General features: G+C 36.5%; 1 protein-coding gene across 1 annotated transcript in view; it reads left to right on the top strand.

The window, feature by feature from the left end:
- Positions 1-349: 349 nt before the first annotated feature.
- Positions 350-14,731, top strand: part of LOC145674875 (uncharacterized) — a 77,717-nt gene continuing 63,335 nt past the window's right edge. Inside the window, exons 1-4 of the mRNA XM_081745117.1 lie at positions 350-511; positions 3,247-3,454; positions 5,423-5,599; positions 12,471-12,600. Coding sequence (XP_081601243.1) covers positions 377-511; positions 3,247-3,454; positions 5,423-5,599; positions 12,471-12,600 — 650 coding nt within the window. The 5' untranslated portion in view covers positions 350-376. The remainder of the gene's footprint in view (positions 512-3,246; positions 3,455-5,422; positions 5,600-12,470; positions 12,601-14,731) is intronic.

Genomic DNA, 14,731 nt, shown 5'->3' with positions numbered 1-14,731 from the left:
ACATTGTAACTATGTGGAAACATAGTATAATGTGTACAAAGGAAATAACAAAAAATGTATGACACTATCTTTACCAGTCTTGTTTCTATTGACAATTGGATCTTACCTAAAAGTTAGCCCTCGTATTTATCATTTTGTAAATATACAGTATTTTATTAAGCATAATAAGCCTGTCACTTTTAATGGGACACTATAGCAGGAAAAATCCCATAACAATTCGTGCTAACTAACACAATGGGTTTAGTTTATTTATCCATACCTGTATTAGAATATAAGACAAAAATAAATAAAACAATCCAAATGTTTTTCAAAGTAAATTTTAATATATTTTCTATTATTTTCAGGTATTAACAAGTAGACTAGTTACAAGTACGCAATGGCAAACAATCAAGGAGTAGTAACATCACCATTTCCGTTTGATAGTCATGCAATGCCTCGTGTACCGATTGTTGATTATATCTTTCAACATGTTCAACAACACGTCGCTCAAACAGGAGATAAACCATGGGTGGTAAGTATTCTCATCATTTGTGTACACACAATTTCATGAAGAAGGGTTACAAAAAGTCTAATTGATATATCAGATATTTTAAATACTAATCAGGGAATAAAGTGAGGGTGAACGCAAGAGGACGCCGTCCCCCCAGCTCGGAAAAAGATGTACGGCATCCCCCCAGTTCCTAAAAATACAATGGGCAAAGATAGGCAAGGGGACGGCTTGACGTCATGCCGCTATCTACTGTCCCCCTACCTTTTCAAATCCACTTTTACCCCTGATACTAATAATGGTATATGTGGCTTAATATTGCACAATACTACAATATCTAATTATTTTACAGATATTGTGGTGTATTGTATGAGATTAGACACTCCGGAAAAGCTTTGGACCCTCCTTCGGAAATAAATGATTACAATAATTAGAAACGTGAATTTACAATATTTAGTATTTATGAGTTCTATGTTCAATTCGTAGCTAGCTATCTTCATTAATTTTCCACAAGCAACTCAACATATCACAGATGCTGTTTAGGTTGCCTGACCTTATCAACTGCCTGAAAATTAGATGTCATGTCATATGTATTTTATGGGTTGTTTTAATTCACACTGGAAGGTAGGAAAAACCTGAAAGTTAGACGTCATGTCATATGTATTTTACAGGTTACTTAATTCACACTGGCAGGCAGAAAAAACCTGAAAGTTAGATATAATATCATATGTATTTTACAGGTTGTCTTAATTCAAATTGGCAGGTAGGAGAAAACCTGAAAGTTAGACTTCATGTCATATGTATTTTACAGGTTACCTAATGCACACTCGTAGGTAGGAAAAACCTGAAAGTTAGATGTCATGTCATATGTATTTTACAAGTTGTCTTAATTCAAATTGGCAGGCAGGGGAAAACCTGAAAGTTAGATGTCATGTCACATGTATTTTACAAGTTGTCTTAATTCAAATTGGCAGGCAGGTGAAAACCTGAAAGTTAGACGTCATGTCATATGTATTTTACAAGTTGTCTTAATTCAAATTGGCAGGCAGGGGAAAACCTGAAAGTTAGATGTCATGTCATATGTATTTTACAAGTTGTCTTAATTCAAATTGGCAGGCAGGGGAAAACCTGAAAGTTAGACGTCATGTCATATGTATTTTACAGATTGTCTTAATTCAAACTGGCAGACATTTTTTTTAAAAAAATCACAAACCTAGAAAAGGATAAAAAATCATTTTTGTTTCGGTATAAAATTTCGCTTACATCTCGTTCTCTGTTCGGAAACCAATTAATTATATCCATTCAGATATCCGTTTAGAACTTAATATGAATTCACTTTACAAAATTAAACACATAAACGCCCATTTTAAATTTAATATGGCAGTTAACCATTCACAGAATTTCTTTTACTGATCTAACTTTTACGTATTTTAGGTATGCTCCTATATAAAATGTGTCTTAAGTCATAAAACTAATATATGAAACAAACTAATATATGAACTGAATATTAGTTTATTCATACATTATGAATAATAATTTTGTTTTAGGAAATCTAACTACTATATGCTGAGTACATTTATTGCTAGCACTATTGAAGGTTTAACTAAAATACATTTGTCGTTGAACATTATTCTAATACTGAACAAATAATTCACTGAAATTAGAAAACTCTCCACGTCCACCGAACTGCCCTATTTTCTTTCTTATCGAGTGATCTATCTTTTGACTCCTAATTGTTTTCATGTTCTTTATTTTTTAGAATATAATAATCATACGTTTTCTTCGCGTTATAATGCAGAAAGATGGAACGTAATGCAATGTCATGATTAAAATTGAAATGTTTAAGAAAAGGCGCAAAATTTTCTAGACAATAAACGCTGTGGATTTTCTCCGCATGTTCTAAATTCAGAATCCATAAATGTTGTTGTCCTATGATTCGTTATTTATAATCATTGACAGACACGTTACACATTTACGACTCTACCAAATCTACTTTTCACGGTCTGCGTAAATACGTGCCTAGTTGGGAAGAACTCTTTTTGAATAGATATACTCGTAGTACATTTGTTTATTTTACTGGGCTTTATCATTGGTAAATTTTGACTCTGAGTTGTCTCCTTAGCAGCACAGACATTAGGCCCAACAGATGGAAAAGGCAGACTAGCTAACTGCCTACGTTGTAATTGTACGCTTTACCGAGGATTTGCCAACGAATTCAACTGCCTATGTTGTAATTGGCCGCCTTGCCAATTTTTTTTCAACGAATTCAAACGCCTATGTTCTAATTGTTCACTTTACCAAGAATTTACCAACGAGTTCAACTACCTACGTTGTAATTGTCCGCTTCGCGAGAATTTGCCAACGAATTCAACTGCATTTATTATAATTGTCCGGTTTGTCCAGGATTTGCCAACGAATTCAACTGCCTACGTTGTAATTGGCCGCATTGCTGAGGATTTACCAATGACTTTAACTGTCAACGTAAACCCTAACGAAAATTGCGATTGGGAGTGCGGAGTCGAAACTGTCAAGTAAATGGCGGTATATTGATGGTTGGCCAACATACACTTCAACTTACATTGGGTCAACGCGCTTTTCAATGAAACGCCACCCATTAGCCTACGTTGAACCTACTAACTGTACTGGTAGGGTTTACGTCTTTGCTTGCAACTATCACTATTTTCCAGAGTTTCACTTAACTTGCTGGTATTAAAGTAGAGGATAAAATAGTTAGTATTATATAATGAAGTTTTTTTCAGACAGATGTGGTACATGGATCAAGCGTGAAATTCTCGGAAGTGATACCGCTTTCTCGTAAAGTGGCGAGTGCTCTCACTAGAAGAGGTTTCCGGAGCGGCTCTGTACTGTATTTTGTCACTCGAGAGATGGCTCGACTAAACCTTTTCATTCTTGGAGTTTGGACTTGTAATGGCGCTGTAAGAGGCGGGTCTCCAGATGAAATACCAGGTAACAAGAAAATTATATAACGTCAGTACTAATGATAAGATGATAGGAACGAAATCCGTTGGCAACGCAGATAGATAAATATTAGCATATGCTACAAGCGTGAGATAGGTGTCTTACAGCCAAGATTCTAGCTAACGAAACGAGATTTATCTTAATATTTGGGAATATATCTCCACCAAAGTAATGTTAAATTAATCAGTGATAAGAAAATGTGGCACGGTGAGTGCATAAGGGAATCAAGTCCACTTTTTGGTCATTTAGGACATATTTCACCTTTAAAACTTCTATCTAAAGCTCTTTTCAGTGTAAACATTCATGTCCAGATGTTGTAAATAACTCTTATAGTATTAAGAAAAAAAAACAGTGTTAACTTTTGCATGCACGAGTTTCATGTCTCTTGCTCTAACAACTTTGGAAATTGAACTTGTTTGGCTTGAACGTCCCATGTCTATTGTTTTAAAGCTAGTAATGAGAAGCCAAACTGAAACACACAAGCCTATTGGGGGATGAATTATAAGAAAAGTAAGTAAAGCAACATAGCTAATTGGTGATCATTAAGTAAAATCGAGTGATTTTAAAAGATAGTTCATGGGAACAGTTTTGAAGTCAGGCTACAGGTACTTATAAGGATAGAAGACCGTACTTTCCAAATTTGGTGAGGGTTCTAATTTGATAGATTGGGATTAGGATTAGGAATTATATTTCTGGGCTTTCGGCATCTATGACCATGTTACCCCGTCACGTACGAGGGATGACGTCCCTCGGGAATCAGACTATCCAAGGAAAGGGAAGAAAAATGGGGAACGAAGGAAGCGGCCTGGGACCGAAATGTTAGGTGGTATTCCGGCATTTGTCTGGTGTGAATGAGAAAAAAATCAGGAAAACCTCACTCAGCCTGGCTGGCCTGAAAAAGCTTTCACAATTTTTTTGACCGATTGTCCCCACCGGGAACCAAACCCGAGACCGCTCTTTGGTAGATAGAAATTCTCAACTCTATTCTCGTCGGTTTCTCCTTCCTTTGACGTTCTTGCGATTTGATACGTTACGTCTTGCTCCGAAATTTTAGTTTGTCTGTCTCTGTCTCAGTTACGTAATCCCCAGCTTATATCTACCAGGAAGTTTCCTTCTTTTCTTACGTAAAAATTCAAAGAATTCGCTCTCCACTTGCGAAGACCCTGCGTCAGCTGATCGTCGACAGCATCCGGTAGTCGAAGAATCACTAGACTTTCAGAGAGCTGGATCAGGATTTTACCTTAAAGAAGGTTAGTAAATATTAATATAAGTTATGTAATTTGTTATCTGCTTACTACATGTTTATTACAAGAATTAGATAGAAGTATATTTCTGTAAACATGCTCGTCAGAGAGTTCAATTCCCGGCGGGGTGATTCAAATTCCACGTTAAGCTTTACATCAATTTCTTATCTAACTTCGGTACTGAAAGGGACATTAAACTCCAATCCAACGACAACAAAAATCGTCCGAAAGAGAGAGAGAAAGAAGATCGAATGGAAATGATTAAATATCTTCATCTTGCAAAAACAGTAAAGATGAGGTAGCCATCTTAGTTTGAGGCTAGTCGTATCCAAAATAAATGCCTGAAGGAATTGCAGATTTTTTAAGGCTAGTTAGGACGAAGAGTTCTGCGAATTTCAGTGTGGATCAAGGAATAGGATTCTTTATAAAATATTCACTTCAATCTGCACCCCATCGATATTTTTTTTACAAGTGACATTTAGAAATGTTCATAAAGAAAACAACAGTGTAAGTTTGAGTTTCCTTTTTAAGGTAGGCCTACTGCATCCTCCATTTTCCATTCATCTCTTTTGAATAAGAATTTCTACTCTCGTTGGAAAGACAAGTTTTTTTTAAATTTTTTCCTCGAATCACAGATAAGAAACGGCTTCTCAAATTTAAGTAATTATTTTTAAAAGTATAAGATTTCAAACATCTATTCTTTTGCTTACAGAAAATCTAGCCGAATTAATGAAGGAAGTTGAAGCTTCTTTCGTCCTCTGCGACTCAGAGACTGCATCTACAATAAGAAAGGCAGTAGAGCTCAGTGGTCTTCATCCTGAGTTCCTTTCCATTGATGAAGTGGAAGGAGCTACTTCATTAGCTAAGCTGCTACAGGACGATGGAGCAGGTAAGTAAGGTATTACATTGCTTGGTACACTGAGAAAAAAATTGTAGGTGGCGTACTTAAAAAGATAGGTTACATGCGTAAATCCTGTAGTTTTTGGACCTAACGTACAGTAGACGTATAACTGAAAACGCATGTTTTATAATACTTTCTGTATAAGTGTTCCATCTATGCGTACTTTCCGTATGAAAAAATGTAGGCGGTCAGGATCTCACATACAAATGGACGTATATAACATATAGCTGACGAAGGTAATATAAGTATATGCATGTGATATACGGAAAACTGTTAGATGTCAGACATCCTGCAACGGCATGATGTAACATTTAAGGGCAGTACCTATGTAGCATACGGATAACGTATGCTCCGTACAGATTTCTATAGTAAGCAAGAGGATACCGTAAATTTGTACAATATACCGCTGTCCGGAGAAAAGATTTTTCTCTGTATATTTTAGTTTTAACTTTGCAACTACACTTGAATATTAAGGACCCGATCACATTTCAAATTTTGTGATGTATTAATTAACCGTATTAATTTTGTCAGACTGATCAGCAAGACTTACCGTAAACTTAGTTTCTAGCATAAATATGTGGAAACATTACTCATATTTCAGTACGTGCTAAACCTTTTCAAGTCTTATAAAATGTTTAATAACGTACGTGGTATTTTTCATTAGACTCATATAAGCACATAATAAAATATAAACCAACCCAAGTGTAGTAAATAGTAGGGGCGCAGTTGTAGGAAAAATCGCTTTCGTGTGCAGTTTGATGATACGAACATGCCGTTTGCGACATTCGATTACTCTCACAGAACAATTAACATGGTGTCACTTTTACCAACCCTTAGGACGCGTATGGTGACGTCATGAATATGGCCACAACTTCAAACTACTTAACAGGTATTATCTTGAAAACCACTTAACAAATTTTTATTTTGTTTGCGTCAAATGAAAGTTTGGTTTAAAGCTAAATATTATGTTCAGTGACATTTTTTTATACAAGCGATAATTAAAAATTACGAGGGACTTTATGTATTTTCCGAAATCAAAATTTGTGTTTTTTGGCAAATTTCAAAGAAACTATCAGGTTTACGAAAACAGAACATAAATATTAATGTAGTTTAAGACCTTTATTTTGTTGTAAAAATTGGTCAATTAATTCTCGAAGTATGGACATAAGTAAAAAAAAAAAAAAAAAAAGTATTTCGTAAATACTCGTCGCTACCCAGTTGCAGATGTTATGAAGAAAACTCCATGTTGAAGATGGTCACATCATTAGGATAACGAAAATAAAGATATGCGTAGGTGCTAATACCATAGCATTGCAACTAATTTGGTTACCTACAGTAGGTACTGCTTCTATAAAGCCGTGGATTATCTATAAAGCCGTAAGTTCTGGCTACTGTGCCATGACAATTCTGTCTCACAAACTCACCGCCGAAGGACGACCATTTCAAACTGATCACCCGACCGTAACCGAAACGTGCAATTGAAAAACTAATTTAATTGCCGGTGAGGTCGAACGTTTCCAATACACCATTAAATGTGATATACATGCTGTGTCCATTCAAGATATCGTGAAAGATACGAATTGCTGAATTTTGATAAAATTTACTTAAAATATCTGTTGGACAATACCACATGAATCAATAACAAATGAACTGTAAATAATCTTTTATTTATTTTCGTTTCACCCTCCATACAAACAATCAACTGAGTCACAAGAGCAATTACTGGTGCTTTCAGTTACATGCATTTCATATATCTTGCACACAAAGAAATATGTAATACAGAAATAACTTTTATTCTTCATCCCTGCTAACGAGGTACCTTTCTATTTTCGAAGAAATAATACCACTCAATAGTGAAACCATTAGACACATTACATATGACCAACCTCTTTATTTGTTGATCAAACTTAAGGTCACTAACATCGTCATCTAGAAATAAGAATTCACTCTTAAATTTATTATAACTAAATAATTCATTTTCATTGCACTCACACATTTCAGTACGGGGAATTTATTTGCTGAACTTTTGCACGGAAGATTGCACTTATTTCTAGTTTATGTGCAACGTACTGACTTTAAAATGGAATCTGGCGCACAAGGTACATAATTCACAGTACACGGACGTAAGATCTCAATTTTCTTCACACTAACCATGCCCAACAGGCGAAGGTATACATGACTTAATTTTATCATTTTGATTCCATACGATCGTTTGGTGGTTTACTCTCTAGAAAGCGGGTTTGAGTGAGTTTCGAGTTGGAAATAGTTTCTTCCAACTTGTCTGCATTTTGCTGAACATATTCCAACGAAGTTCTGCAAGAGAAGTAATTTTTGTTGCTGGTAGATAAATTTGATAAATTTGGCAGATGAAAACTTCAAGCTGATATACAGTATTAGTGTAGCAGAAAGTTCTTGCCTTCCAAGATTCTGCAATGCAAAGGGTCTCTTCATTCGAGTTTTCAAATGCCTTCTAATTGTGTTGCCGAATAAACATCCAGTACTGTCACATCTAGAGAGGTCATGTAACGCTGGAAGTGCATGCATCTTTGTAGCACCTAGGATGTGGTAAATATCTGACAAAGCTACACACTTCTATGGAAACGGTCTAAATAGGATTTTGTGCGAAGTCTTAGTTAACGCCTTAATGCTAAAACTAAGATATCGGTACCTTGAGTAAATATATAAAACGTTGTAGCATCTCTTTATGTTGCATTTATAGAATGAATAATTATTTTTTTATCTGCTTCCTTCTGAGTCCTACTTAGGTATTCCAAATTGCAGTGAGTTGCAACTACATTTGTACACCATGCAGCTACAAGGTTTTTCTGAAAAGGCCGCGGTGGCTCAGTGGTAAAGCTTTCACCTCTGGTGATAGGGGTCCCGGGTTCAATCCCAGCTTCCGCCAAGTGAACTTTGTGGTGCACAAACACCGTGTGTGGGGGTTTCTTCGGGGTTCTCCCGTTTCCTCCCACTTTCTTCATTCCACCTTTTCATTCATTATTTCATCATCACCGTCTCCTTTAGCCTAACCGGCATAAGCGTGGGACGTAAAACTCAGATTTAAAGAAAAGGTTTTTCTGAGAGCATTTAGCATACGAAATTATTTTCGCTGAGAAATAGCATATTAACTCATCTTTAGTGGTTATGAGGAGGTCAAAAGAGCTTTCTTCATGAGGATGTTTGCTGTCATCGGACCGTCTACAATCCTATATTAAACTAGAGTCATGCCTTGCAGTTTTCCTGTCTCACTTGATTCTTAATGGATTTGTGTTCATACCTATCAAATATCAGCTGCATTTCGTGGAAGCCCCAGTATTTTTTAATAATTAATTTTGTGAACTCTTCAGTTAAATCCTGACATGTCCTTTACTTACAGCCTGTAGCTTCGGCATTCTGTCAACTAAAGCAACTGAGAAGCACCTTTCGCATAGGATAGATTTTAGTTCTTTTCTTTGCTCTGTCAAGTCCGAAGGCAATTGCATTTCTCCTGGAGAATCAGATTTTGGTAGAATCTTCAAAAATTCTGTTAACACGCTTTTGTTATTGCGCAGATGCATTCGTTCTATCTAAATTAAAAACAGAACGTGACACAACAGAAAACTCATAACGACCCAACACATCACGTAAATCCGTCTGGCACTGTTATGTTAATTGCAATGTTATGATATCAGCATCTACATATATATTTATTTTAGTTATCCTAATAATGTGATCATCTTCAACATGGAGTGTTCTCCATGACATCTGCAACTGGGTAATGACGAGTATTTAAAAAATATTTTTTTAGTTATTCTTATGTCCATAGCTCGAGAACAAATAGGTTAATTTTGATTTTCTTTGCAGCAAACTAAAGGCTTTTAAGGTATACACTAAAATTTATGTTCTGTAACATGTTTCCGTAAACCTGATAGTTTCTTTGAAATTTGTCAAAAAAAAAAAAAAATGATTTCGGAAAATAAGTCCCTTGTACATTTTTAATTATCGCTTGTATGAAAAAATGTTGCTGAACATGATTTTTAGCATTAAACTAAAACTTTCATTTGACGCAAACCAAATAAAAATCGGATAAATGGTTTTCAAGATAATCCGTGTTAAGTAGTGTGAAGTGGCGGGCATATTGATGACGTCACCACACGCGTTCTGAGGGAGGAAAGGAGTGATTGCATGTTAATTATTCATTAAGAACACGAGAATAATCGGGTGTCGCAAACGGGATATTTTTATCATCAATTTGCACGCAAACTTAATACTTCGCCTCTACTAATTGACTTATTCTTATGTCGATACCTCGAGAAATAATAGGCCAATTTTGATTTTCTTTGCAGCAAATTAAAAGTCTTAAATTACACTAAAATTTATGTCCCGTAACATGTTTTCGTAAACCTGTAGTTTCTTTGTAATTTGCCAAAAAAAAAAAAAAAAAAAAACGAATTTTGATTTCGGAAAATATATCAAGTCAATCGTACATTTTAAATTATTGCTTATATGAAAAATGTCACTGGACATAATTTTTAGCTTGAAATTAAACATTTCATTTGAGGAAGACAGAATAAAAATCGGTTGTGCGGTTGTCAAGATATTATGTGTTAAGTACTTTTAAGTAGCGGCCATATTGATGACGTCACCACACTCGTCCGAAGGGCAGGAAAAAGTGACACCATGGTAAGTGTTCATCAGGAACGTGAGAATAATCGAATGTCGCAAACGGTATGTTTCTATCATCAACTTGCATACGAACTTACAACTGCGCCCCTACTAAAATGGTCCGAGTTGCTGACTGCTAGCAACGGTATACTGAGTTCGAACCATGACTGTCTACAGTAATTTCTTAGTGATATTCTGGTAGTGCTCGACAATAAACATTTCTGTTTACATGTGTCTATTTACTACAGTTGGGTTTATCCACCAACGATTGGTCTACTTTGCAATTCTCTACGCTAGAATTTCACATGACTAAAAAATCGACCAACTTATTTATCTTCGTATATTAAGCCATATTCCAGTCTTATTAATTACAGTACTTTTATAAGCCTGCGTTAAATCATACAAGAACTGAATTTGATGATCTGAGATGTCCCTACAATCACTAGCAGTGATTCGTCATTTGATATACATATATAAGCCAAGCCTAAGAACAGAGCCATTTCCATGTTTAACAATTGGAAGTTGCCAGTCCGGAACTTAAGTTTATCTTGGCGTACCCCATACCACTACAGAGGGACAATCACGTTTAACAATGACAAGTAGGCAGTCCGAAAAATCTGTTTGTTTTTGCGTACGTCCTACATGAGCCTTGCCTAAGCACAGAACTACACTAGAGACGAAGTGTTTTCCACCACGTATTTCACACATCTAATGCCTTGCCGCGGCCTGTCGCCCTACTTTAACAGGCTGGTACAGGTAACCATAAAGCCTGTGATTTCCCTATCTTGAATCTTAACTGGGGGTGGGGCACAGTGACTCAGTGGTAGAACGCTTACCTCTGGTGAGAGGGCCTCTGATTCGATCCCTGGCCAAGTAAGTTTATGATGGACAACATTGTATCCGTGAGTTTCTCGGGTATTCCCGTTTCTTCCCCATTCTCATTCCATTAGTTCTTCCACAGGCACTCACTTGCTTTGATCATCGCCTCCCTTAGCCCAAGGGGCATAATCGTGGGACGTTAAACTGTAAGATTTCATGGTTTTGAACCTTAATTGTCCTTGTCCATGAAGTGCACCTTCAAGGTTTGTCCCTCTATCTTGGTTCACTTTGGCGAAGTAACCCTAGTCGTCCTATGGATTGGATCACACCCACTGCACGACCAGACCGAAGTCTTTAGTGCCTACCAGTTTTTCTTGTCAGGTCCTTCCATGCTTTCGCGCCCGAGAGTTACGTCATGCTCACTTCTCGCCGGTACTAGTACAGGCTACCGCATGTCATGGTTTGATCACAATCCGAAAGAATACAACCCAATTCGGGAACCACAAGCGAACCTGAGGGTGACCTAATCATTCCCTGCTTTGCCTACCCCTTTCGTTCAATGGACACCGCCCTCCGCGTACAGGTACAGCAAACACGTCATTATATTCTAAGCCTAAAAGAGTGGCGTAACAATCGGAGGATAACGAAGCTCACTAAAACGATTGCATCATATTTCCTTAGGATAAAAGCGAAACTAGAAGGTGCTATCATTTATCGTTCAGTTTTAGTAAAGTGCAAACCGTTGATACTCAGAGGTATCCAGAAAAGCTATACGACAGTGCTCCTGCTCATGGAGCTCATCCACCCTCTGGAGAATACCAACTTTGGAAGTAGCAGGTCTGTGGGCAAGAGCATTGTCGTTTAGCTTCCATAGACATCGCTGGGTATCAACGTTTTGCACGTTACTAAAACGGAACGATAAATGGTAGCACTTTTCAGTTTCCTTTTAATCTGAAGAAAAGGTGACATGTTGAATTACTTTTGTTATTAACGGGTCTATATTTAAAAAAGACATCTTTGTTTTAACATTGATTTGAGCTTTACGCAGTTATATCCTAGAGTTTAACCGAACTCACCTTATCTGGATCAAACTTGGCATGGGTGTAGATCCAAATCTACAATGCAAGCTTGTCGAATATTATGGTATTCAGGTGATTAGTTCCCGTTACAGGCAATCAAATTTCCAGCATGGACTTAGTGATTTTTTTTTTTTTTTTTGCAATAATAACTTGCTTTAAAAACAATAAGGAACGACATTCTTCCGCGATTGAGATACTTATGTCTGCAAAGTTTTGTTTCTATCATTACATTGAAATTTTAAGTGATGTTTTTCGTGTTCTTTTAAAATTTATAATTATCTTTTATGCTTTTTAATGACAATTTATTTTTCTTATAGCCTATCCTACAGAAGTCAAAATAGACGTAGACAATGATGCAATATTTCTGCCTACAACCAGTGGAAGTACAGGAAAGCCCAAAGGAGCAATGCATACACACACGACATTAAAATTTTCCATATATCTAGAGTAAGTGAACATTTCTAGCAGTGACAGATCCAACTTTCATTTCTTTCTGAGCACGTGTAGGGGGAGATAAATTTTAGGGGGCAGCTATTTTTGGATACCGAAAATAATAGTTTTATGTATATAACTTGAGCTTCATTTCAATATGAATGTCGGGGGCAGTCGGGGGAAGGAGTAGTCACTAAGAGGAATGGCACTTATCTCCCTTGCCTCCAAAGTACTGTCAGTTATTATCACACAAATTAATAAATGAATTTCGTCCTTCATTTGTTTGTTATTCTATCACAACTAGTGATATACGACTGTATGCTGAGGTTTTACTGATAAAGATTGAATATTATCATCAAGAAATTGACTAAGGAAGCTGAAACTGCTACACTATTCTACACAATCACTTTGTAAGTCAATGCACTTAACGACATCTGTCATGCAGCTTTTGTAGTACCTGCAAATAAAATTCCTCTGACTGCTGGTGGAGCTACACATTTGTTGCATTAGTTGTCTCCTGATCACTCCCACAGATGGTAGTCGTAAGGTAGCAGGTTCGACGGATAGCATAGATGGGGCAACATTGTAAGGCCTAAGAAGGTCAATTTTGCTCTTATTTCATCTGCAATAAGTGACCAGTCATTGGCATATAAGATGATGACACCTTTGGAGAGCTTTCCCAGACCTTTGGAGTTTTGGATTGATATTTTAGCTCGACTCCCCCAATTAGAGCAAAGTAATATGCTGATTTTATGGTTGAACCTTGTTGGAGATAGTCTACTTGCAGAACTTTCTTCTTACTCCAAAATATTGTTGTCATTTATTCCTGCATTGGCCTCTGCACAAGGAACTTCCTTGGCCTGGGGGAATCACCATGCATCATTCCTTAGGCTGTTCCTTGGTCACAAGATCATAAGAACAGACCTATTTTTCATTACCAGTTACCAGTTGATACACAAAATCTGAATCATTCTTTGCGAAACAGCTACCACAGTCTCCACAGTTTACTTCTTTTTGTAGATTTGTCAAAAGTTATGGAATGCATTTTGCTATAATCTTTTTCGTATCCAAGTCGTTGTTGATAATGACGTCAACTGTCTCACATGGTATGACCAACCAAACATGTAAGAGTACATTTGGTTGTTATTCGATGGACCTTATACCATGCATGGCTTTCGCATTTTCAGGAACAGAGAGAGAGAAAACAGACCTTACACTGAGTTTTTCAGTTTGAACACTGAAATGATTAATTTTAAATTTGGTAACTTTGCGTTTAACTGTTCAATATGAAAGGCTATTGACACTCAAAGTTTGTGATTTCTCTTCATGCATCTGCTTCGCATCTTTCTTTTAAGAGTCTTCATCCCGGCGAAATTAAAATACCGCTAATTTTACAGTAATTATGTGATATCTTCCAATAGATAAAAGATAATTGAAATGTAGAACAAGAGCGCCCTAGACAATATTATTTTACATGAGAAACCGTTATCACGACTCACTTATCTGCTTTCGATTTCGAGCCATTTTGAAAATCGGCATTTATTTTCGCGTTTCTAAACAGCTGAAAACGGAAAGCCACTAGGTGACTTGTGATAACGGTACCTCACGCAAAATAATATTGTCTAGGGCGCTCTTGTTCTACATTTCAATTATCTTTTATCTATTGGAAGATATCACATAATTACTGTAAAATTAGCGGTATTTTAATTTCGCCGGGATGAAGACTCTTAAAGAAACAGGAACTTGTTCATGATCCTATTCTCTTCATCACTACACTTTTCTTGAAGTGCTCCCATTTCCACCTTGCACCTAAAAACGAACAACAAGTTAAAAATCATAGTAAGTTGATTTTGGCTAGTACATATTTGCATACGTTCCGTATTTTACGGGATTGTTCCTCATTAAGAGATTGTGCCTCTGCGTACTGTCAAGACGTAGAATTGTCCCGTACTTGTGGATTTTCTTTTGTTAATGTTCTTATTCTTAAATTTCAAACATGAAATAAACAAGAAATTGATAGCTATCTCCAAATAAAATGTATAACAATTGACAATATAATACTCTCATGTTGCAAGGATAGTGCCACTAGCGGACACGGTAATAACTAAGTACACTCATGTCCAAAATGACTGTAGCATATCTATAA

This window comes from Thermobia domestica, chromosome 18 (assembly GCF_964235325.1).
Source record: "Thermobia domestica chromosome 18, izTheDome1.hap1.1, whole genome shotgun sequence".
In the NCBI taxonomy this organism is placed as follows: Eukaryota; Metazoa; Arthropoda; class Insecta; order Zygentoma; family Lepismatidae; genus Thermobia; species Thermobia domestica.
The sequence above is the reverse complement of the archived record's forward strand: the minus strand, read 5'-3'. Positions and strand labels throughout refer to the sequence as shown.